Raw genomic sequence first — 25,643 nt, forward strand, 5'->3', positions numbered from 1 at the left:
TTGAAGTTTTGTCTTTGTAAACCACCACAGTAGATGTAAATCAACATGATTGAAGTGCAGACTTTCAGCTTTAATTGAAAGGGTTTTACAAAATCTTTGCGTGAACTAACATCCACTCACATCCTGGGCCATTTGACCTCAGTAAATTACATGATAGGATTGGGCAAGGTTTCACAATGGGTCCACCTAAAACCTTGGCTGACTGTGACCCACACCTGTTTTCACACATTGGCTTGTGCGATTAGGTAGAGGGTGAATAGGGAGTCCATGACCCTCTTGTGGACACTTCCATAGGGCTTAAAATCTGGGACTTTCCACCAATTGCACTTAGAACTGAAGAAGCTTCTTGGATGAGAGGTGAAATGTCTTCAAGAAAACTTAAAGAAATCCAGACGCTTTTCTTTCCAAGCTCCTTAGACTACAATGACCTGGATGACTGAGAACCTTTACACACAACCCAGTGAGTTTTTTATGGGCAAATGCCCTGTATATGGGGTCAATGTCAGCTGAACCAGCTCAACCTAATGAAAAGTACATTTCAATAATGATTTCTATAATACTAGTTAACAGTAGTATTATGGACAGACATTACCATATCAAGTCCGTGTTCCTGTGTTCTGTTACTTTGTGTTTTATTTTGATAGTCTGTCGTCTCATGTGCATTATGCTCAGATTGGCTTCCCTTGTCTCATTCTTTAGATTCAGTTTAGCTGAGTGTATTTTCCCCGCGTGTTTCCACTTCCCAAATTACCCTCCTATGCATATCATATATTATGTCAGTGTTTCTTTGTCAAGGCATCTGTTTTCCTTCCCCAGTGTTTCTCAGCCCTAGTGAGGTTTTTAGTTTCTGCAGCTTTCAGTTCCTAGTCTAGCCTTTATCGATCTGCGGGATCGATAAAGGGACAAAAAAAGGAAACAAAAAAAGTAAATGGCCACAATTTAGACTTTAATTACGTTATATTTTATAAGTGGTTTAGCAGCAACAGTAATGTGACGCAAAAGCAATTTGACAAACTTAAATGTTATTAAATATATGTATTGTTTTACAGTCAATGGCCACCTAATGTCTAGAACCCATGGAAACCAAATCTCTCTTGAGATGCTTTGCTCGTGGGCCTCTGTCTTCAGTTTTATATTCAGTAACTGAAACGTATGCTCTGTTCGGTTCAAGTGACTAAATTGGCAATTGGAGAATATTCTCTTTTCTTTCCTTGTCGTAAATGCCCTTCATTTGTATTCATGATGGCATTTTTGATTGAAGACTTTTTCAGTGATATACTGTACCTGTCTCCTGAAAACTGTTCTTGGTTTTCCAACATGATGTGAAAGGTGTTCTCTTAATCAATGAAAGATTTGTAATGATCTACTTTATTTTTCAGGCCATTTTAGGCCAAAAACTCACATTTGCCTAAGAAGCAAAGGAGCAGCTGAAGGTTGCTTTCACCTTGGTTGTCTTTCAGGGATTATGTTGGTGAGCTGTTTAGTCTGTTGGCAATTCACTCTATTTCAATTTCTTGTCTTGTCTTGTTAGACTCACATTGAAAATTCCAGCCTGCTAATTCCAAGTTCAACAGTAAACGATTCCAGATATTTAATCAAAATGTTTGCAGTTAATGGACTATCTGTTAAAAATCACAGAATTAAACCTGGAAGTGTGCAGTTCAATCGCATGTTGATCTTTTTTTCAAATCCACTGTAGTGTAAACACAATGAAGCACACAAAAGAAATGACACAGAAAAAGTATTTAAAATCTATTTAATATTTCGTGCAAAAATTCCAAGACATCTCTTGTGTAGATAAACTCGTAACAAGCATTTCTCATGTGTGATTTTGGCACATTTTTCCACACAAAACAACGAGTCTTCCAATCCTGAAAGTTCTGTGGGCTCCTTCTATGAACTCCAATTCTTAGCTTTAATCCTTTGCATAGATTTTCAACTGGATTCAGGTCAGATGATTGGCTGGGCCATTCTAGCAGCTTTCTTTCCCCTTTCCCTGAGACCAATGGAGAGTTTCCTTGTGTGTTTGGGATCATTATCTTGCTGGAACGTCCACACTCGTTTCATTTTAATCATCCTGGAAGATGGCAGCAGATTTCTAATCAAGAATGTCTCCCTACATTTTTCCTTTCATCCTTCATTCAATTGTACGAAGTAAACCAGTGCTGTATGTTGAAAAATGACCCCATGATTTTCCCACCTCCAAACGTCACTGTTGGTATGGTGTTTTTGGGGTGATGTGCAGTGCCTTTTGACCTTTGAGCTACAAACATGGCGCATTTTATGGCATCCAAACAGTTCAATTTTGGTCTCATCTGACCAGACTATATTCTTCCAGTATTTCACAGGCTTGTCTAAATGTTGTTCGGTTGTTCGCAGCATCCTTTTTCTTCAGCTGTGGAGTCTTGCATGGTGAGTGTATATACAGGTCATGGTGGTTGAGTGCATTACTTATTTTTTTTCCTCTGAAACAATTGTACCTGCTGCATCCAGGTCTTGCTGTAGCTCTTGGACAAGTTTTCTGAAAAGTCTTTTCACTCCTCTGTCTGACATCCTGTGGTGAACACCTGGCTGTGGCCGGTTTATGTTGAAATGATCTTTCCACTTCTGGATTTTGGCCCCAACAGTTTCTCACTGGAACCTTCAGTAGTTCAGAAATGGTTCTGTAACCAATGCAATCAATAAGGTTTTAAAGACCTTAAGAGTATTCCTCTACTTGTATTCCTTTGTAATATTTCTTTTATCCTTAATTGAACTCTATTTTTCTGTAATTCAGATTTATGTATTTCCCTTTCCTGTCTATATTTCCCACATTCTAACATGTTCAAACCTTTCCTCTTGTCCACAAAATTCACAATTCCCTGTTGTGTGACACCTTGGTAATAGGTGGCAGGATTGCTTTTTAATTACTGATAGATTTCAGCTGGTGTCATGGCTTTTCATGCCTTTTTGCACCTTTGTTTCATCATGTGTTCAATACCTTTTCCCTGTGTCATTTCTCATTATTACACATTTGAATTTACGAAATTTATGGATTAATTTTATATCATTTGGAGCAATGCTTATTTATCTGCTGTGTGTGTGGATTTGGTTTGTCAAGATGTGATATGTGCACTTCAGAAAGATGCAGAGAAGGACCGAGTGACATTCTGAATGGCATCTTAAATATTCTGGATTTTCTTGTAACCTGGAGAATGATGCACTTACTAGATGACTGACCCAAAAATATGCAAGTGTGCGGTTTGTGATGACACTGACAGATAAATATTTTTTAAAAGGCTTAAAGTTTGTGTAAGTTTATTTTCCTGATTTTCAAGCAGGTTCAGTAGTCAGATTTGGGGTTCAGATTGGGACCCACAGTGTGGAGACTGAAATCAGCCAATACCTCAGTTCAGCAAGTGTCATTGTTTGCATCTGTGTAAGTCGCTGTAACTAACTGAACTTGAGCAGTGACCTTTTAGACAGTCACTGCCCTGCCAGAGACCCTGATGGCTTGCAGTTTTTTTGTGTGATTTATTTTACATAAAGAAAAATGTCCATGTTTCCACCCAATTTTATCCGCTTATCCACTTCAGGGGTGCTGTAGCTTATTCCAGCTGTCACAGGGTGAAAGGAAGGTTTCGTCAGTCGGAATCCAAACAGTTTTCCTCCAAGTCTAAATTGTTCAGACAAAATATTTAGGCTAATGTTTACAGTATTTCAGTGCTTCAGCATTTAACAGAGTATAGAAGCATTCACACCAGCAGCATTTAATATATATATATTTGAAATAGTTAAAATTGTAAGATGAAATATTTTACTTAATATTGAATCATTTGGGTCTACATGTCTACTTCTGAGGAATGCAGTCGTCTTGTTAAACAATGTAAGAACTGCAAAAAACACAGCACTATGTGAAAAGTGGATTTTCTTGTTTGTTGGTTTGTTTTGATTGCTAAAAGTGAACAAAGTTACACACTAATGAGATTAGAAATAGTTCAGACTATTCAAAGGGCATTCTCACTTTTCTAGTTTATCTGGAATACATAGATGCATTTCTGCACTGCTTCCAGTCAGTTATTACTGAAGTAATATAGTATATATTAAGAAAAAATGATCCAAAATGTTAATGTACTTATGTCCTTTCCTGCTTTTTTTTTGTCTGTTTCTCCTTCACAGAGGCAAATGTTTGTTCTGCGGTATCTAAAGGATACATCTCTGGCTTCTTGTGGCTTTATGAGGACTGGCATAGCAAAGATAACCAAGATGTTGCCATAGCAATCCGTCATGCGCTCCTGTGCTGCCTCCTTAAGGCCACTGACAGCACTGCAGGCAGGCAGGCTTTTCTATCCCAGGGAGGTATCAGACTCCTATATCAAACTGCACAGGTGAGTTCAAATTGTTTCTAGGTGAAGTTAATCTGACTTCATGAGGTAGAAACCAAATGCCTGTGTGCCAGTATAGTCCTTTTTCCATTAGTACCTACTTAAATCGACTCGACTCGGCTGTATTTGATCAACCTAATCTAAATGCATTTATCATGCTAAATTGCAAAGATTTTTAAGTTTTTGTTGAAGGGTGTGTCCATGGTGCCAAAGTGAATATCGATGATGTTTAGCATCAGGAGATACAACTTTATTGGCAATAAACACAACACTTTGATTGGATCAATATGTGATCCTCATATTTAATTTGTATGTTGACTAAGTTTTTTAACCCTTGGCTGTAAAAGGGTATTGTTGACACCCTGCTAGGTAGGCAGGCAGGTAGATAATGTGGACACCCAAGTTTGTGAATGCAAGAGCAAATTAATGGATTTCTTGATACCATAGGTGTAGCTACTAAAAATCACGGACTAGTTTGAATCTCTGTGTCCTAGACATCAAGGTCAGGGGTCAGAGGTCACCTTTCCGAAAAAAGATTTTCTGAAAATCTTGCATCTGAGGGGTACCCCTGGCCACTGCCAGTAATTTTATATTTATTTTATATATCAGAACAGCAGGGCTGAACGTGCATTCAGCCAAGTCAATGACTACAATTAAAATGTTTTTTTTTTACCACTCAGTGTGCTAAATCAACAGATTAACAATTTCCTGCTGCATTAATACTGTCCTTTTAAAAACCAGGTTGCATTTTACTGCTACTTGTCTTATGTTCTCTACAGTTATTATTTGATTTGCCACTTTGTATTTATTTTTTTTTGTACTATCTACCATGACATTTATTTAAGCTCTTTTGCTATACAATGGCAGCAATGATTCACTAATGCCCTGAGGAATTTGCAAGCTTGCTCATTTACTAGGAAATGAATATGCTTAAATTTTATAGTACTTTCATTTTAATAAGATAAGATAAGATAAGATAAGATAAGATAAGATAAGATAAGATAAGATAAGATAAGATAAGATAGAACTTTATTAATCCCTCGGGTGGGTTCCTCTGGGAAATTCGACTTCCAAAAAAAGCACAGCAACGACCGAAGTTACAGTTACAGAATTGTTATATATATATATATATATATATATATATATATATACACACACACACACACACACACACACACACACACACACACACACACACACATAAATACAGAGACAAATATAAATAAAATATACGAAGGGGATAAATAGAATAAATAGGAATAAAAAATAAATAAAAATACAAGTGAATTGCACATTTCAAGTATTGAGTCTATTGCACTGTTGACTATTTACAAAAGTATTGCACAAGGTATTGCACAGTGAGGTGAAGAGGCACTACAGCTTAGTTGTTGCCCCCTCCTTTGTCCTCCTGTTTCCCCTCCCTCTCCCCTCCAGAGAGGAGTTAAACAGTCTGATGGCGTGTGGGACAAAGGAGTTTTTAAGTCTGTTAGTTCTTGTCTTGGGGAGAAGCAACCTGTCACTGAACAGACTCTTCTGGTTGTTAATGGCCATGTGCAGAGGATGCCTGGCATTGTTCATAATGTCCATCAGTTTCTTTAATGTCCTTTTCTCTGCCACTGTCACCAGAGTGTCCAGCTTCATGCCGACCACAGAGCCAGCCTTCCTGATCAGTTTCTCCAGCCTGGATGAGTCCCTCTTTGCTGTGCTGCTCCCCCAGCACACCACAGCATAGAAAAGTACTCCAGCAACCACCGACTGGTAAAACATCCTCAGGAGCTTCCTGCAGATGTTAAAAGACCTCAGCCTCCTGAGGAAGTACAGTCGGCTTTGGGCTTTTTTATACAGGTGCTCTGTGTTGCATGACCAGTCCAGTTTATTGTCCACCCACAGCCCGAGGTACTTGTACTTGTTGACCACCTCCACCTCCTCCCCCTCTATCTGAACCGGCAGTGGACCTTCTCTGGACCTCCCGAAGTCCACAACCAGTTCCTTAGTCTTTGAGGTGTTGAGTTGCAGGTGGTTTGTGTGACTCCATGCGACAAAGTTCCTCACCAGACTTCTGTACTCCTCTTCCTGATCATCCCAGATACACCCCATGATGGCTGTGTCATCTGCAAACTTCTGAATATGGCATAATTCAGAGTTGTAGCAGAAGTCAGAGGTGTACAGGGTGAAGAGAAGAGGGGACAGCACAGTTCCCTGTGGTGCTCCTGTGCTGCTGACCACAGTGTCAGACGTGATGTCCTTCAGCCTGACGTACTGTGGTCTGTCGGTGAGGTAGTCGGAGATCCAAGCCACCAGGCAGGGGTCCACCTCCATCCTGTTTAGTTTTTCCTGAAGCATACAGGGCCGGATGGTATTAAAGGCACTGGAAAAGTCAAGAAACAGTATCCTGACCGTGCCTTTTCCCCCATCCAGGTGTGAGTGGGCTCTGTGTAGGAGGTACAGGATGGCATCCTCCACTCCGACACCCTCCTTGTATGCAAACTGTAGTGGGTCCTGGGCATGTTGTACCTGTGGTCGGAGGAGGTTGAGGAAGAGCCGCTCTAGAGTCTTCATAAGATGTGACGTCAGTGCCACCGGTCGGAAGTCATTCAGCTAATTGGGCCGGTTCTTTTTGGGGACCGGGATGATGCAGGATGTCTTCCATAGGGCGGGCACTCTCCCCAGTCGCAGACTGAGGTTGAAGACTCGTTGTAGCGGCTCCCCAAGTTCAGCAGCACACGCCTTTAGCATCCTAGGACACACCTTGTCTGGGCCTGCTGCCTTTCTGGGGCGAAGCTTCCTCAGTTGTCTCCTGACCTGATCCACTGTGACACTGGGAGATGTTTGGGAGGAGGGGAGGGGGGGAGATGTCTTGCTGCTGAGAGAGGGATTGGAGGAGGGGGGTGTCATGGTGTCAGGAAGGGGGGGAAGCGAGGGAGGCAGGAGAGTGGGGAGAGGACTCTGTAGTGAAGGTGAGGGTGAGGGTGGGGGGGTTGTGGGCTGGTCAAACCTGTTGAAGAAGTTGTTGAGTTCGTTTGCCTTCTCCACAGTCCCCCCCGCTGTGCTTTTCTTGGTGTTGTGGCCTGTGATGGTTTTCACACCATTCCAGACCTCCCTCATATTGTTCCTCTCCAACTTCTGCTTCACCTTCCTCCTGTAGGTGTCCTTTGCTTCCCTCAGGCAGCGTTTCACCTCCCGCTGTGCTGCTTTCATCTCCTCCTTCACTTTGCTCCTGAAAGCCTTCTTCTTCATGTTGAGGACAGCTTTGACTTCCTGTGTTACCCACGGTTTGTTATTAGGATAACACCGTACCGTCTTAGCAGGGGCGACTGTGTCCACACAAAAGTTGAGGTAGTCTGTAAGACAGTGTGTCGCCCCCTCTATGTCCTCACCATGTGGGCTCAGGAGCACATCCCAGTCTGTGGTGTCATAACAGTCCCTCAGAGCATCCTCCTTTTCTGGGGTCCATCTCCGGATGGAGCGCGTTGTGACAGGCTGCCTTTGGACGAGGGGTGTGTATTGTGGCTGTAGAGATAAAATAAATAGAGATAAAGGAGAATATCAACCAGAAAATCCAAAGAAAATGGAGAAAAGAAAATCACATAAAAATGATAAACTGTAATATACAAAAGACAAAATGAATGAAAGACAAATGTGAGTTTGGGAGGGTAGGTTTCGGCATTCTGTTGGTACAATATAGCTCATTCATTAACATTAAACTAATCTGTTAGCTCACATTTTTCTGGAGTTTTCATGTTGTTTCAATTTTCTTGTTTGTTTCTGTGCAGACATGTTTATTAAGCAAAAATCTGGAGTGTTTGGTGGAGCCATCCGTGCAGCTGATGAGGAAGTGTCTTCCTAGAATTCCTCTACCAGTCACATCAGATCAGTCTGCATATAGCTTTCTCCTGCCTGGTACACCTGCTTTCACGGATGTTAGTGAGACACCAGGTAAAGTCCCAGGATTCATAGACCTCCAAAAACTGTTTAGACCTCAGGAGCCCCAAACAGACTAATTAAATCTTTAGTTAATCTTATGTAGTCTGAGACTGGCCATTTTTATTCCATTAAGGGTTAATGGGGTATTTTCGTCACCCCACTGCGTGAGCAGGCAGCGTGGACACCCACGTTTGTAGATTTAATAACTTGAGAATGAGGCAACGTAGCACTTTGATATTTATACCATAGGTGTATCTACTGAAAATGAACAAGACTGAATCCCGGTGACCTTGACCTCAAGGCCAACGTTTAATAAAATTAAATGTAATTAGGAAATGATGAGACATAAGAGGGTTTTCGGAATTCTGTTCCATAATCAGTTTCAGATCAAATTGTGCACATCCAACCTCGCTGCACATGGAGATTACTTCTGATTGGATCAATTAGAAGCTCACTCCACCTCTTTACACAACTTGATGTGTTCTGATTGGATCTTGTCTCTTCAGAACATTTTAATCTAATTTTTATTCATCAAAGTGTCAATACATTTCAACATCGTTTTTGTCCTTTGCATTTGTTTAAGTTTAAACCTAATTGAAGTTTAAGTATAATGAAATGTGCTAAATAAATTAAATGTCCATTATGATTGTAATTTTACTTTGGAGTCAACAGTCACTCTAACTTATCGGTTTTCTGTTGTGTATATATGTGTTGTAGATGAGAGCAGTGATGAGAGCGATGCTGAAGAAGCTGAAGATAACCATGAGGCCAACAACAGAGACTATGTGAGTCTATGCAGATGGAGTGCTTAGGATTGTCACCTCACTGCAAGAAAGTTTATGGTTTGAAATCTGGTTTTTGGCCTGTGCATACCTTCTGGGTACTGCAGCTACCTTCCACAGGTAGGTAGCTGCAGTACGGTGGATTTGATATATGCTGCTGTGAGTATATATTGAAGACTCATGAGTCATTATGCATTTGTGTGCATCTTTGTCCAGGATGATGACTTGGAGACTGACCTAAACAAACTTCGTCTTCCTCCTGACCCTGACAGACCTAAAGAGCTGCTTACACAGTACAGCTGCTTTTGTCCTGAGCTGTCACATGATTTCCAGGTATGCACCTCTCTCTCGCTCTCTGTCTTGTGTTTGTGTGTGTGCATTTGTTTGTTAGATGAATAAATTGTTAAATTCCGCAAATGTGTTGTTTCTTTGGACTTCAATCATCCGATTCAATAAAGAACACTAAACAAAGTAGTAGAATAAACTGTTTGGCATTGGCAACAACGATTCAGCAAGTTTCTCAAGCACCATTTAAGGGGAAATAAACAGACTTTCCACCAGTATAATATTCATTGCCAAGAAACATTGTTACAAAGAAATAACTGACCAAAGACAAACTTCCTTTTGTGCTAAGTTTATTTTTTTAAAGGCAAAAGATGTTGGCTTCATGTTTAATTCAATAAAAGTAATACGTGTGTTGTATTTTTTTTTGTCTCAAGACACTGCCGACATTTTTCTGTATGAAGCCAAACCCTTTGTCTAGATTAACTTTAAACACAACCATAAAACTGAAATGTTACTAAGTAATTAAGTAGAAAGTAAGAAAATGGTACAGATCGATGAAAAAGATTTGATATTTTCTTAACCACTTGTCCAATTCAGGAATGCAGGGATCCTGTGCCAGCTGTCTACAGATCACCAGTCCATTACAGGGCTGTGTTATGACCTGGTTCATAAACCACAACATAAAATGGAGACTGAAACCACAACTTTATTTAAGCTGAAAAATGACAGCAAAAAGGAATCAGTTAGGAGAGCATAACAAGGTCCACCCTTTGTCAAGTACAGACAATTAGCAATTAAACCCAGTCAATTGGCAGTGCCACTTTAAAGGCAGGTAGTGCTTGCAGAGGGGTGAAACACCTCCCCCAGGAACTCAAAATGAATTTAGAGAAATCCCCCTGGAGTCTTTTCTAGTTGTTGACCTAAAAGACAAAATGGGGAAAGATGGAAAACAAGTGTGGCTCACAGCAGCCACAAACGAAGTTACTCCAATCAGTGGACACCTACAGCCAAGACACAGAGGCAGAATATCATTCCTGCCTAAGACCAATTTAAAGTCACCAATGAACCTTCTATGCATGCCTTTTGGATTGTGGTTTGAACCTGGCATACTGGAGAGATCACACAGTAAGAATATGCCAAGTCCACACAGCAATGCTTCAGGTAGCTGGCAGATTGAGACCTAGAATCTTCTTGCTGTGAGGCAACAGGGCTGACCTCTACACGACAGCTTCAAGTTGTATTTAAATTTGTAGTTCATTTCAGACATTTCTATGATATAGTGAAGAACAAACAAAACACGTGTTCGTATTGGTCATGACTGTACTGTACCGCATGAAATGGAATATGTTGTCACCTAATTAAGATTTTTCCATCTTGTAATGATACACTAAAGAGCCAACAGTAAAATCACTTATGAACTGATAACCTTTATCATCTTGTTACAATGCAGGGATGCACCTGCATTGAAAAACAAAATCAGACAAAATATTAAAGTGACGCTGAGGTTAGCACTGTCACTTCACAGCAGGAAGAGTTCTGATTCAAGTCTTTGAGATATCACGGCCTTTCTATATGGCATTTCCTGCACTTGTGCCTGTGTGAATTTCCTCACTTCGTGTTCCTCCCACTGTCCAAAAACTGCTCATGGATGTGAGGTAGATAGTGTGCTTAAATTATATAAAATAAAGCACTGTGTGGTTATGTGTGGCTTGTAGTCTGAAAGACTTTGAGTGGCCAGTTAGACTAGAAAAACACAATATAAATGCTGTTACTGGCAGCTGATGTCACCGTGACGTCACCACGCAATGATTTTGTAGAGTGACAACAATATTGTCTGTAATATTTAACCACTACATGTATTTTCAGGTTTTAGAGTCAGTTTACCTGTATATATGTATAGTATGATCTATGTGGACCGGAAGCAAACAATGTGATGTCTAGAAATGTCATCTCATCACCCTCGGTGTGGAAGAAGGAGGCTAATAGGTAGACTCTTGTTTAACATGGCATACTTATTACGCTGGCAATCACGATTTCAACATAATTTTTTTCACTTTTGCACACATCATCCACATAATTTTCTATATAATCAAAACTTTGTAATGCCACATAGCCAGGTAACAGTTTTTTCAAAAGGCTCTCTATTATGTATTTGCTAGTTCCACACTCACCTCACCTTGGAAATAAATGATGCAGCATTGACTCTATAACTGAACATAGCTCATGTTTCAAAAGACCAAGGTATGTTTGTACATAGGCTACTGACTGGGTTAGCTCTCAACTGCCCACATGTTTACACAAAGCCTCTTCAGAAAAAATCAAGCATCTTTTGTGAGGTCTTGCAATGTACAGTTGGTGTTTTGCCAGAGTAAGACGTGACTATATCTGTGTTTTTCAGGAGCTGGATCTGAGTTCAGAGACAGGGGATAGTTCAACAGCATCATCATCATCAGATGATGAGGTAGTGCTGCTTAACAAGGACAGGACAAAGACTACTGCAAGTCGAGATTCCTCTACCTCTGATGGTTCTTACTCAGAGATGGAAATATCCAGTAGAGACATGCCAGGTCAGAGCCAGCTTAAACACACAGCAACACTGGTCCAAAAGTAGGGTCTCTACTTTACGAAAAGTTGCATTGAGATTTCTGTTGTGTTTTTGTGCTACGTAAAAAAATTGAATTGAACTGAAAAATTATGATCAATTACAAAAAGATAGCTCTGGATAATGACATCAGCCTATCAGCTTATGCTTATCCCTCTCACAAACAGAAGCAGAATGAGTAGCACTCTTTACCATCTACTTTTAAGAGCAAAATCATTAATATATTTGAATGTTTATAACAATGTTTTTAAACACAGCTTTATAACGGCTAAAAATGTTAACCTTTATTTAACCAGGAAAAAACTCTTGAGATTAAAAATCTCTTTTACACGAGTGTCCTGGCCAAGGACAGCATACGATAAGTTATATAAATTTATAGCACCTAAACATGCAAAGTTACCAGTTAAGTACAGTCAAAGAGTAAAAAACACAGCAAAGAAACCTTCTAATGAGGTTTTAACAACCTCATCAGAAATATTAAAGCAGCTTATTTACATTCATTCTTTATTATTGTTAGTTGTTGACAGATTTTTAAAATCAGTTTTTAATGATTAAATTATTCACTTTAATTAAAAGTTTAAAGTTGACATTTATGAAATACTGAGCCAATTCTAAAACTAAAACAGACTAAAAATGTCTGCTTGAGTACCTCACAGCTAGTGAATTGAGTTAGTAACCTGATTACCGTTGATTACTGACCATGCCTTAAACTAATAAATTATAAGTTTACAATTCTGCCAGCAACTAATTGCTGGTCAAATATCTGCAAAATAACACATTATTGTCTTTTTCACTCAATCGTGAATCTATTTTGTTTCTTTTGCAAGAAATATTGCACATTTCTTTTCATTCTCATTAATTCCACTGATTTTTATTTGCTCTGCTAAGTAAACAATACTCGGGACCTCTTCTAAGAATTACAAGTTAATTTCACAAAAATTCTTTCACATCACTGCATTAGCTCCTTCATTTTTTTTGTGGGAATTTAAAAACTCAATGGATTATTTTCCCTTTCTCACTCTTCAGCTGCTGCCCATTTAGAAGCGTGTGATTTCCACAGTCACAGCAGCATCCTGGGCACAAGCCCTGGGTTCAGGACCATGGTTAGAGGGGCAATGTAAGCTCAAAGTCTTCATGCTAACTGCATGTACTGCATGGACTAAGGTTCTGTCGAGCTGTTTTAACTGAAATGTAAATTATCCTGACAATGCAAAACAAACTGTCAAAAACTTAAATCTACTGCTTGTTAAACTGACAAGCGGCATGAGGCAGATTCAAGGCCAGAACTGTGGCATTTATTTACATGATGCAGAAATCCAACTTGCCTGATTCATCCATTCACACCTTCATTTTGTCTACAGAAGTGCTTTCTATTTAACATTCACATACTCGAATGGAATTGCAACTTGAGCAGCTTGGGGTTAGTATCTTGCGCGAGGATATTTGGGGTGTAGACTGGAGCAGACAGGGACCAACCTTTCAATTAGTAGAGGACATGGTCTACATTGTTATTCTTCTTCCAGCAGTACTATCACCCTAGTCCCGTCAGCCTAACTTTTATTTGGTTTTGTTTTGTTTGGTTTCTGGTGTTCGGCGACTAACTCCGTGTGCATCACTGAAAGAATTTAAATCTTTCTGACTTTGCTGTTGCTTTTGAATTCTCATCTTAGGAGTCTGACCTCATTCCTTTTTAATTCTAGGGGAGAAGCCTCCCCATGTCAGAGAGAAGATGAGCAAGATAATGAAGAAGATGGAACAGAAGAATTTTATCATCATACAATAATAGACAGGTTACTGGAGCGGCACGGAGCCGGTATTCCCCACCACGATCCCAAGCTATATTGTGCTGTAGCTTCCAAAACCAAATCCATTCCAGATTTTAGCATCCTGGCCTTTCCTGATTTCTGGGGTCATCTTCCACCACCAGGACATCAACCCATGGCCGCACGCAAACCCAACATACAGAGGTATTAGATACATGCAATAATAATGTAGTTCATGTAACAGGTACGTAGAAAGTTAGACCTCTAAGCATTTTTATAGTGAAAAGAATGGAGAGCGTTCACTCCAGAGGGCCACATGTTTACCACCAACCGTATTCCTAATATGGTAAGAAAAGCAACAGAGGCGATGACAGGGTTTTAGTACTGGACAATAGCAAACTATTAGCATGTAATATAATGAAACCTGGTGTAATGATGTGAAACACCTATGTCCAATCACAGCAAGAGGTGGCAGCAGGGGAAATGTTTAAACCTCCTGGATTGCTTTTGTATTTGATCAGCTTTATCCATTATACCATCACAGCTGGTGACACTAACAGACTGAATAAATTGACCAAAAACTTTTGTGAGCAGAAAAGAACAGATGACTGACTGATGTTACAGCCTAAAGAGGAAGTATAGCGATCACAGCAGGAGGTATATAAGTATTTGAGCAATAAGTATTTAATAATGACTCAGATATTTACTGCTGCTGTAAATATAAAGGATAGGTTTTTTAAACATATTTCAAGGACTGTGATTCGAGTATTCGACGCTTGACTATGCTTGTGTGTTTATCAGACAGAAAGTGTTTGAAGATATTCAGCGTTTTCTGAAAACTGATGACATCATTAACCATGTTGTCTTTGACCTCGAAGATAGCAAGTAAGTTACCCTCCCCTCACCCCCTGCTCCCCATCTCCATTCTTTCTTTAATTGGTTATTTTCCCGGGACGGACTTGGACTTGACGATTTGAGCTTGAAAGATTAAAACCTTAAACCTGAAACCAACATGTAGACTTGTGTTTCTGAGCTGATTAAAAGCTGTTGTGGTCCTCACAGCACAGCCTCTGCAAAACCTATGATTTTATTGAATATGAAGGTTTTTTCGAACCATAAACATCCTCAGCAGTAATACTGATCAATGTAATGCTGATGGGGAGCATTTTTCAGGAAAATAAATACTTCTATTTTTGATACTTGTAAATGTTAAATTTGACAGTAATACAGTTTTATGTGTTGTTTTATAGTATTTGTTGCTTTTGTTCCAAAATAATTCCTTCACCACTCATAAGAGAGTGTGAGTGATGTTTGAATCTAGTACAATTTGTCTTGGGAAAGACTAAAAGAAACTTTATTTTTATCTATGCATCAAGCCATTTTCTTCTGCTTATTCAATTCAGGGTCAGGGGAAGGAGGAAGGCGGGGTACAAGCTTGGACAGCTTACCAGTCTGTGGCGGGTCTAGAAAAGGCAACCATTCATTTTAACTTAATTACATTTTTTTGGAGGGGTTGCACCCAATGTTCCCACTAAGCTGCGCGTGCGCGCAGTTGCACACTGCTGGCACGGTCTCTGTGCACAGAAAATCTGCGTTGCGCACAAAAAAAATCTAACCTGAATTGAAATTAAAATTAATACTTTAACAATTCTGTTTGGCAGTGTTAGTCAGTAAGTGTCTGGCTGCTCCCGTATAGGATTAGAACGATGCCCAGTGTTGGGAAGGTTATTTTTAAAATGTATTCCACTACAGATTACAGAATACATTTTATTCTGTTACGTTACTCAATGAGAGTAACGTATTCTGAATACTTTGGATTGCTTAATATATTATCATGCTTTTTACAACTACATGAATGTCCTATTGCTGTGTGATTTATTACTATTACGGCTCCAAACCGTAGTAAAGGGACCTCTGGCTAATACGGTGGGTTCCGTGTCGGGCTCGTAGCCGAAAAATAGCTTTACTTTGTTGCCTGGGTCAACTTTGCTAGCGAGAGAGAGACAGAGAGAGGCATTGAAAGGCTGCTCCAACGGAACTTACTGTTTTGGAGGAAAACACGAACACGGTGTACAGTCGAGTCTTAATAACTTACTTACAACTGGGCTCGGCAGGCACTCTTTTTGTCTGCAGTGATTATTATATTTACATGCTTCCAGCTCTCGTTTCTGCTCGATGTCAACTCGTACTTTTCTACCATCCTTTTTCTCCCTCCTCGCGCTCACAAACACATAACGGGTAAGGCAGTCCATTCTCCCTGCAGCACGGACTACACTGCCCATGAGGCTACATTCTTTAGTGCTATGCATTCTGCCTGTTAGCTTAGCACAACAACAACAAAAAGGTGCTTTCTCACCCAGGAAACACAGTCGCAGAGAGAGCGTCACCCTGTAACCATGGCAACCATAACGCTGCTGCCTGGAACAACAGAACAAACAAAACCCAAACAGTCCTGACCCGCGACAATATGAAACAGGGAAGTACCGCCGTGTAATCCATTTATTTCAACAAAGTAACTGTATTCTGAATACCACCTTTTTAAACGGTAACTGTAACGGAATACAGTTACTCATATTTTGTTTTTTAAATACGTAACGGCGGTACATGTATTCCGTTACTCCCCAACACTGACGATGCCACCTTATCCCACAGTCCAGCCAATGATGCGATTCACATTCGCATCATTGGCTAATCAACGCAGCTAATCAACGTCGTTGACAGGCTATGACAGCGTCCTTATGTGCCGACACCGGTGTTTTAGCTAGCAAAGCGACGTGGCTGATGTGGAGTGAAGCAACGTTAATGACAACGTACACAACCATTGGAGATGTGAGCAGGACAGACTGAACAATTGACGGAAAAAGTGTGGACTTTATACCAGTTTTTAAATTGTGTTGATAGGCCACGTAAAACCAGAGTTACGATAAAAATATATGCAATGTTTGGTTTTCTTCCTGAATACTATGGCGTTATTTTTGTGCCACTATTCTGAGCGCACGTAAAAAAAGTTTGCAGGTGCAAGTGTTGCATTTTGAGGAGAAATTTATTTTGAGCGAAGACAAGCTGAATTTGAGTGAAGAAAATTCATTGCTGCGTGAAAAAAATTTATTTCAGTGTTTGCTATTATCCACACACACACACAATAGCAGCCCCTCTCACTCAGTTTTTGCATTTGCGCTCGCTCGCAATGTGTTGCTCGCGCTCTCAACATTTCTTTCTCTACACTGTTGTATCTGTTGCAACGGATGCAAAAATATCTGATTGGCTGTTCTGGTCTCCAATCAGCTCGAAATGACGAAATGCAATATCCCAGAATCCATTTTGTCCAAAGCTCAAACGAGGCAGTGGCGGAGGAACACAGAGTGTTTGAATACTACTCTTTCTGGATCACAAAATAAACTTTTAAGATATTTTCATGCGAGAATGGTGCTGTGTAAACTTAAAACATTTGCTCGATTTATCAAGACATCACATATTTGCATAAGTGCTCTAACGTTTTCGGAGATGCCTGTTACCCACCAGCTGACCGGGTGGTCACTCGGGTTAAACATAATATATAAGGCTGAACTGACAAAAACCAGGTAGGCTATTATAGGAAAAACCATAAAGCCTTTGAACTAAAACAAACGCTCTTGTGACACTGATGTACACTGTCGTGTTGGTATATATGCATGATTTGTATCACCTTCAAGTTTCCAAACCGATATCATGAGCAGCAGCTTTTACAGCTGTGGCTCCAGCAAACAGCTGATACTAGAAATTAATTTTAAATAACCTAACCCTAACCCTCTTGCTTACTTTTTTGCAAAAATCACAGCAAGAGACAGACAGATAGGTGTGTGTTCATGTAGGAATAGGGTGGTGTGTGTCCTAAAGACCGTCTGTGTCTCTCTTTGTTTCTCCGTCTTTCAGTCTTCAGTGTCACTCTGATTCTTTGAGGTTTTTTTCCAAGTTTGAATCTGGGAATCTGAGAAAGGCTGTTCAGGTCCGCAGGTATGTTGTGTTGAGACACACACACACACACACACACACACACACACACACACACACACACACACACACACACACACACACACACACACACAGAGTTTAGGAGATCTAAGCTTACATTTCATTATTACTAATTACTGAGAAAATAAATCATATTTCATTTTAAATGCAGTACAAAGCAACAATGTCCTCTCTTCTCTTCTCTTCTAGATATGAATATGACCTCATATTGAATCCAGATGTTAACTCTTCTCAGCATACCCAGTGGTTTTACTTTGAAGTTAGTAACATGGCAGCCGATGTCCCATACCGTTTTAATGTCATCAACTGTGAGAAGAGCAACAGCCAGTTCAACTATGGTGAGGTGGTTTGTGTGTGTGTTCCCTCATTTATAAACTTAATTTGTCACTATTGTCATTATTGCTTTATACATAAATCAGTGATGTCACATGGTACTTATTTACTCTCCAAATAGGCGCGCAAGTGTTTGTGAAGAAAATAAGCACTCTGTGGCATCATTTCATTTCATGTGTGACGAGAAAAAAAACTTTGCATTTAAGCATGACTGCAACTTTCCACACTGCATGATTATACAACCATGAAGCTGAAACAATAACATGCTGGAGAGAGAGCCATTCACAATCACAACTGATTTAGTATCACCATTTTACCCAGTATGTACAGTGGGGCAAAAAAGTATTTAGTCAGCCACCGATTGTGCAAGTTCCCCCACTTAAAATGATGACAGAGGTCAGTAATTTGCACCAGAGGTACACTTCAACTATGAGAGACAGAATGTGAAAAAAAAATCCATGAATCCACATGGTAGGATTTGTAAAGAATTTATTCGTAAATTAGGGTGGAAAATAAGTATTTGGTCACCTCAAACAAGGAAAATCTCTGGCTCTCACAGACCTGTAACGTCTTCTGTAAGAAGCTTTTCTGTCCCCCACTCGTTACCTGTATGAATGGCACCTGTTTGAACTCATCATCTGTATAAAAGACACCTGTCCACAGCCTCAAACAGTCAGACTCCAAACTCCGCCATGGCCAAGACCAAAGAGCTTTCGAAGGACACCAGGAAAAGTATTGTAGACCTGCACCAGACTGGGAAGAGTGAATCTACAATAGGCAAGCAGCTTGGTGTGAAAAAATCAACTGTGGGAGCAATCATCAGAAAATGGAAGACATACAAGACCACTGATAATCTCCCTCGATCTGGGGCTCCACGCAAGATCTCATCCCGTGGGGTCAAAATGATCATGAGAACGGTGAGCAAAGATCCCAGAACCACACGAGGGGACCTGGTGAATGACCTGCAGAGAGCTGGGACCAAAGTAACAAAGGTCACCATCAGTAACACACTACAACGGCAGGGAATCAAATCCCGCAGTGCCAGACGTGTTCCGCTGCTGAAGCCAGTGCATGTCCAGGCCTGTCTGAAGTTTGCCAGAGAGCACATGGATGATACAGCAGAGGATTGGGAGAATGTCATGTGGTCAGATGAAACCAAAGTAGAACTTTTTGGTATAAACTCAACTCGTCGTGTTTGGAGGAAGGAGAATACTGAGTTGCATCCCAAGAACACCATACCTACTGTGAAGCATGGGGGTGGAAACATCATGCTATGGGGCTGTTTTTCTGCCAAGGGGACAGGACGACTGATCCGTGTTAAGGACAGAATGAATGGGGCCATGTATCGTGAGATTTTGAGCCAAAACCTCCTTCCATCAGTGAGAACTTTGAAGATGAAACGAGGCTGGGTCTTCCAACATGACAATGATCCAAAACACACCGCCCGGGCAACAAAGGAGTGGCTCCGTAAGAAGCATTTGAAAGTCCTGGAGTGGCCTAGCCAGTCTCCAGACCTCAACCCCATAGAAAATCTGTGGCGGGAGTTGTAAGTCCGTGTTGCTCGGCGACAGCCCCAAAACATCACTGCTCTCGAGAAGATCTGCATGGAGGAATGGGCCAAAATACCAGCTACTGTGTGTGCAAACCTGGTAAAGACCTATAGTAAACGTTTGACCTCTGTTATTGCCAACAAAGGTTATGTTACAAAGTATTGAGTTGTATTTTTGTTATTGACCAAATACTTATTTTCCACCCTGATTTACGAATAAATTCTTTACAAATCCTACCATGTGGATTCATGGATTTTTTTTTCACATTCTGTCTCTCACAGTTGAAGTGTACCTCTGGTGCAAATTACTGACCTCTGTCATCATTTTAAGTGGGGGAACTTGCACAATCGGTGGCTGACTAAATACTTTTTTGCCCCACTGTATGTTCTTAAACAGGAAGCTGGAGCACTGAGGGAGAACCCATGGGGACATCATAAAACTATACACTAAAAGTCACCCACTGACCAGTGTATTTGAACCCAGGAACTTCTTGATGTGAGCAGGCAGTGCTAACCGCTGGACCACTGTGTCACACTAGAAAGAGCCCATTAGATAAAAAACACTAATCAGAATATTCCATACGCAGCAATAACAGAATGAAACAACAGGTTTTGTTTACTAGTCTGTCTCCACAGAGACTTTCAACCTAGCTGTGTTTTTGTTTTTGTTGTTGTTTTTTTGTTTTGTTTTTTGCAATAGCTGGCTTGATAAAACCTAAAACCCCATTCAGAGAGAGTTTTTTACAGCAGTTATCAGCTTTGTCTGTTACACTGGTCTTTGTGCATCAGGTTCAGTGTGTGCTCACCTACAGACATGGACTAATTTATCAGTACCCTTACACAATATGAAAAAATGTGTGTGTGTGTGTGTGTGTGTGTGTGTGTGTGTGTGTGTGTGTGTGTGTGTGTGTGTGTGTGTGTGTACTGCAGGAATGCAGCCGGTCCTGTACTCAGTAAAAGAAGCCCTGGAAGGTAGACCACACTGGATCAGTACTGGAACGGAAATTTGTTATTTCAGGTATGAAAACATTTTACATATTTTTCATTAATTAGAGACATGTTGGAAATCCAAGTGTTGGAGAGTAGCTTTAGCAGGCTGCTGAAGGCAGGTCAGACCTCGAAAAACATTTAATTAGGGGCAAAAAAAACACACGGGTTTGAAACTTGTGTAAATTAGTCATAGGTCAAGCACAGAACTATGTGTGATTCTCCAATAGATACTTCAAATGAAGAAGTTCATTCATTAAAACCCCCCACTGAGACTAACTGTAACTGACAGCTGATTTCAGCTGTTCAAAACAGATGTTAGCAGTAGCAATTACCAGAGGCCTATCCATCCAAAGAGACAACCATTCACTCTCAATCTAGAAGCAGCAATTAACCTACCATGCATGTCTTTGGGAGCAAGCCAGAGTGCCCAGAGCAAAGATGCAATCTCTGCACAGAAAGGCCCAAGACTGGATTCAAACCCAGGATATTTTTGCTTTGACACAGCAGTCCCAATCGCTGCACCATTGTACAGTTTAACTTGGAAGCAGCAGTATGTGCAAAATACATTCCTCACATTTATCTTGTCATGTTAAAAATCCAAAATAAGGCCACATGTTTTATTTAAACACAGAAGAATTTCTCTCATACCTCCATCTCTGTTTTACCAGCTTCAGGCACACTGACCTCACTAGAAAAACAGTCAATAGCACCATCTGATGGACTGGGAAAAAAACCTCCCAAAACATTGTATTTTTGTACGTGTGCTATAATATTACCTACTGTTCGACTATGTTGTATCAGTTCCCCTGATTTAGATAGTCTACATATAACAAAACATTTTTTTTTCTCAATTTTCTCCAACAGAAACAACTTTTGTCCAGCACAGGGCAGAAGGAGAACTACCTTTTACACCCTGACCTTTACCATCACCTTCAAACACAGTGAGGATGTCTGCTACCTGGCCTACCATTATCCCTACACATATTCTGCTCTGATGGTATTTTTTTTTCATATAATAATCCCGTTTATTTACTTTGGTCAGAGTTTAAACTTAATGTTTTTGTAGAATGTTTATAACCCTATCACAAATAAAGCTGTGAAGCTGTGTAAAAGTGTAAACAAACTATACAGTATAATTCACACTTCTATATACTAGCATATGTAAAAGTGTGACATATATAGTGTAAAAAATCAAGAATCTAATTAAGTTCATGAACATTAAATCATAAAAGTGACATATTATAGTCATTACACAAAGAAATACCTTAACACCTTTTTTGTTTGTTTGATTTTGATGATTATAGCATATTACCCACATCACTCAAAGCCTGAATATCTATAAAGTCTGTCAGCTGATGGACTCTTGTAGTGCCTTAAGATCTCCTATAATGACTTAATAAAACAGAGGACCAAAACCAGTCGATGACATGGCACCTTATATCACCTTAAACTGCAGAAACTTCACACTGGACTTCAAACGTTTTGGATCCTGTGTCTGTCCGTGCTCCCTCCAGACTCTAGGACCTTGATTTTCTAAATGAAATGCAAGTTTTACTTTCATCTGAAAAGACAACAGTTGAGTTCTTTCTCTGGCTCAAGAGTTTCTTGATATTGTGACATCTGCTGTCCCTGTCCAGAACATTTCTGTTCATGGTGGCTCTTGATACTCTGACACCAGCTTCAGTCCACTTCTCGGGAAGCTTGTTAATAGACAGTTCAAGGCTGCAGTCATCCCTGTTGCTTGTGCATCCTTTCGCAGCACACTTTCCCCCTCCAGTCAACCTTTGGCCGATAAGCTGCCAGTCTTCTCGATAGTAGCTCACCTTTCTTGTGGAATTTGTTGATAATTGTTATCTGGACTGTATGTATCTCTTTTTTTTTTTTTTTTTTTCTTTCTTCTTGAGTGAGATACATACAGGACTGTATGTATCTCACTCTAATCTTTGTGTACAGATATCGATACACATGTTGGGAAAAGCTGCATCAAGCCACGCAGATGACACAGTTAAATAATTTCAAATGTGAATCCATCTCTGTTATTTTAACAGCGACCATAAGCCCCATAACTATAACCTGAACATATTTTATAATATTTTATATTACAAAGACAGATAAGATGGTTACTAAGAACTCTTTTATTACCAGAAAAATTGTTATTTTTTGTTTTCTTTATATTTTAGATCATGCGCTGCCATCTGAGATGTCACAAGCAGGCTAAGTCAATATAAAATCTCTTCTTTCAGCTGCTCCCTTTAGGGGTTACCACAGCAGATCATCTGCCCCCATCTCATCCTATCATAGTATCCTCCTCTGCCAGACCAACCCCCTTGCATATTCTTCACTACATCCATGAATCTTTCAGTCTGGCAGCTCCATTTTCAGCATCTTTTATCCAGTATATATATTTACTAGTTCTCCTCTGCACATGTCCTGATCATCTCAGCCTTTACTCTCTAACTTTGTCTCCACCTGAGCTGTCCCTCTGATGTAATCATTTCAAATGCTATATCTTCTTGTCATTCCCAATGAAAGTCTTAACATCTTCAGCTCTGCCTCTCTGTACATCATAGCAGGTCTCACTACCTTCTTGTAAATCTTGCCTTTCTCTCTTGCTGCTGCTTCTTTCACAAATTACCTCCGATACTCATTTCCACTTACTCCACCCTGCCTTGACTCCCTTCTTCACCTCTCATGTACTGTCCGGTACTTTGGATGATTGACCTCATTTAAATTATTTGGCGTTCACTACCTCAGCTCAGCTCCCTCTTATTCACACACATGTATTCGGTCTTCTGGCTTCTAATGTCTTTCATTCGTTCTCTCTCCAGTACATACCTCCACCTCTCCAGGTTCTCCATATGCTCCTTATAGATCCCATGTCATCTGCAAACATCAGAGTCCACTCCTGCCTGATTTCACAAGTCAACCTGTCCATCATGACTGAAAACGAGAAGGGGCTCAGACCAGATCCCTGACCAAATCCCACCCCCAACAGCTTTATCCCCTGTAGTTACTACAGTTCTGCACCACACTCTTGTTCTGGAAAAACTGATCAATATGAAGCAGAAAATGTAATTTTATAGGTTCTATGTGAAGTTGGTTTATAAAGACTATTTTGTCTCAGACGACAAACATGAATTTTGAGTTTTTTAAGCTATGAGCAGTTCAGACGTGCAATCACTGTTTTTATGTGCACCCTTGTTCACCCTCATTTGCATCCCCTCCTATGTCATCTTGTTATTCAGGCTATGGTAAATCAGCTTTTTTATATTTAAACCTTTTTTAAAAAACTTTGTCTGCATTTGGGTCTTCCCTACCACAACTGAATTACTATTTTAGCTCTATTCTCTAAACCTCTGGGGGAAAATGTAACTCAATAAATAAGTACAATGTCTAAGTCTAATGTAAAAACAATGCAGTATAGATTTTGTACATCTTTTTATACATCATTTTCTTAAATGGCTGGCTGTGGAGTGCTTACTCTTTCTGTTGCTTTTCAACATACTGCACAACTTGCTCTGTGTTTTTCCCTCCACAGCTGCTATATAGTGAGGAAGGTTAATCACCAGATGCATGTCAGGTGTGTCATCCTCCCTAGCTGGCACCACACCTTTCCCTCCTGCAGTCACACCCCACTGGCACATAACTCCCACAGCCTGACTTTGGCTGGGAACCATCAAACCACCATCACCAGCAAATCTTCACATACCCTACCGGAAGTGTGAAGTTTTTCTCTCAAGTCCATAAGATGCTGAATTGGATATTTACTAGGACTTGGCACTTTCTCCTAGTTTTCTTTAAGTAGGTCAAAAATCCTGAACTGTAGTTCAAAGGGAGAAAATCCTGTCAAGGACCGGGGCACCCAATACAGGATCAAACCACTGGTCGCAACTGGTTTTAATGTCACTAATGAAATTTGCAATACTGTATTTTTATCCTATTCAAACCCTCAACCTGATCATCAATCTGTGGAGGAAACAAACGTGAAACATTAAATACAGTTCTTTCACCAGGCATGATATGAATGACATGCCCTGAGCCATCAAAACTGATGCAGGATATGACCAACTTGAGCTGCTGTGTTTGGAGGGAACAAAATGCAGACCCAAAGAACACAATCCCCACAGTCAATCATGGTGGAAATATTATGCTTTGGAATAGTTTTTCTGCTAAGGGTCCAAGGTCATGTATCATAAAAGTGTAGACGAGAACCTCCTTTCCTTCAGCCAGAACACTGAAGAGGAGTTGTGGATGGGTCTTTCAGCATGACATGAACCAAAACATATCACCAATCAAATATCCAATAATTATTTTCCCCCACTGTACAAAATTAGCTGTAATTCTTAAGTAGTTAAGGTAATACTCTTGTTAAACCCCTTGAATTAAATTTGAAAGTCTGAATTTCAAAAACATCTTGATTGTTTGACTTCAGCTCCGCTCTGGTGGTGTACAGAGGCAGAATTACAAGAGAAATATATCTGTTTTATAAATAATTAGAGACCTAAGTATATATTTGTTATTTTTGTCAGGCTCACTTGAAAATACTGCAGAAATCAGTGGATCCGGCCAAGGTGTTTTTCAAGCAGCAGACTCTTTGTAGCACTTTGGCTGGAAACTCCTGTCCAATAGTTACCATCACTGCCTGTCCAGTCAGCAGAAGGTGGAAAGACCTGCACCAGATGCGTAAGTAGTGCTTTGTAGTCCAGGAACTACTCATGTCAGGGGTACTTACGTGTTTACACAGCCACATTGGAATGGTAGAGAGACTGGTACTTATGAAGGACCTTTCTATTCAATTTGAGCACTCAAATAACTTTCTATTACAAGTGTCATTCACCCAGTCACACATTCATAACAGATTCTTCAATTTCATGGTGAACACATGAAATTGTCAACCTCACTCACTAACCCTATATGCGTGGAGAAATGTTTACATTTTTTCACATATAATTATCACTGGAAAATATTGTTATTTTCAGTTGTTAGACTCAGACTCTAAGATGCATATGTATACTGTCATGTTTCTCTACATGAGAACAT

At 40.1% G+C, this 25,643-nt stretch overlaps 1 protein-coding gene across 1 annotated transcript in view; it reads left to right on the forward strand.

Moving 5' to 3' along the window:
* The window catches only part of agbl1 (AGBL carboxypeptidase 1), a 71,659-nt gene that overhangs the window by 32,636 nt on the left and 13,380 nt on the right, over positions 1–25,643 (forward strand). The window contains exons 7-19 of the mRNA XM_026174779.2: positions 4,159–4,367; positions 8,138–8,300; positions 9,006–9,073; positions 9,287–9,403; positions 11,754–11,922; positions 12,984–13,074; positions 13,658–13,924; positions 14,522–14,605; positions 17,633–17,713; positions 17,921–18,069; positions 20,544–20,631; positions 21,468–21,600; positions 25,133–25,286. Coding sequence (XP_026030564.2) covers positions 4,159–4,367; positions 8,138–8,300; positions 9,006–9,073; positions 9,287–9,403; positions 11,754–11,922; positions 12,984–13,074; positions 13,658–13,924; positions 14,522–14,605; positions 17,633–17,713; positions 17,921–18,069; positions 20,544–20,631; positions 21,468–21,600; positions 25,133–25,286 — 1,773 coding nt within the window. The remainder of the gene's footprint in view (positions 1–4,158; positions 4,368–8,137; positions 8,301–9,005; positions 9,074–9,286; positions 9,404–11,753; positions 11,923–12,983; positions 13,075–13,657; positions 13,925–14,521; positions 14,606–17,632; positions 17,714–17,920; positions 18,070–20,543; positions 20,632–21,467; positions 21,601–25,132; positions 25,287–25,643) is intronic.

This window comes from Astatotilapia calliptera, chromosome 7 (assembly GCF_964374335.1).
Source record: "Astatotilapia calliptera chromosome 7, fAstCal68.1, whole genome shotgun sequence".
Lineage (NCBI taxonomy): Eukaryota > Metazoa > Chordata > Actinopteri > Cichliformes > Cichlidae > Astatotilapia > Astatotilapia calliptera.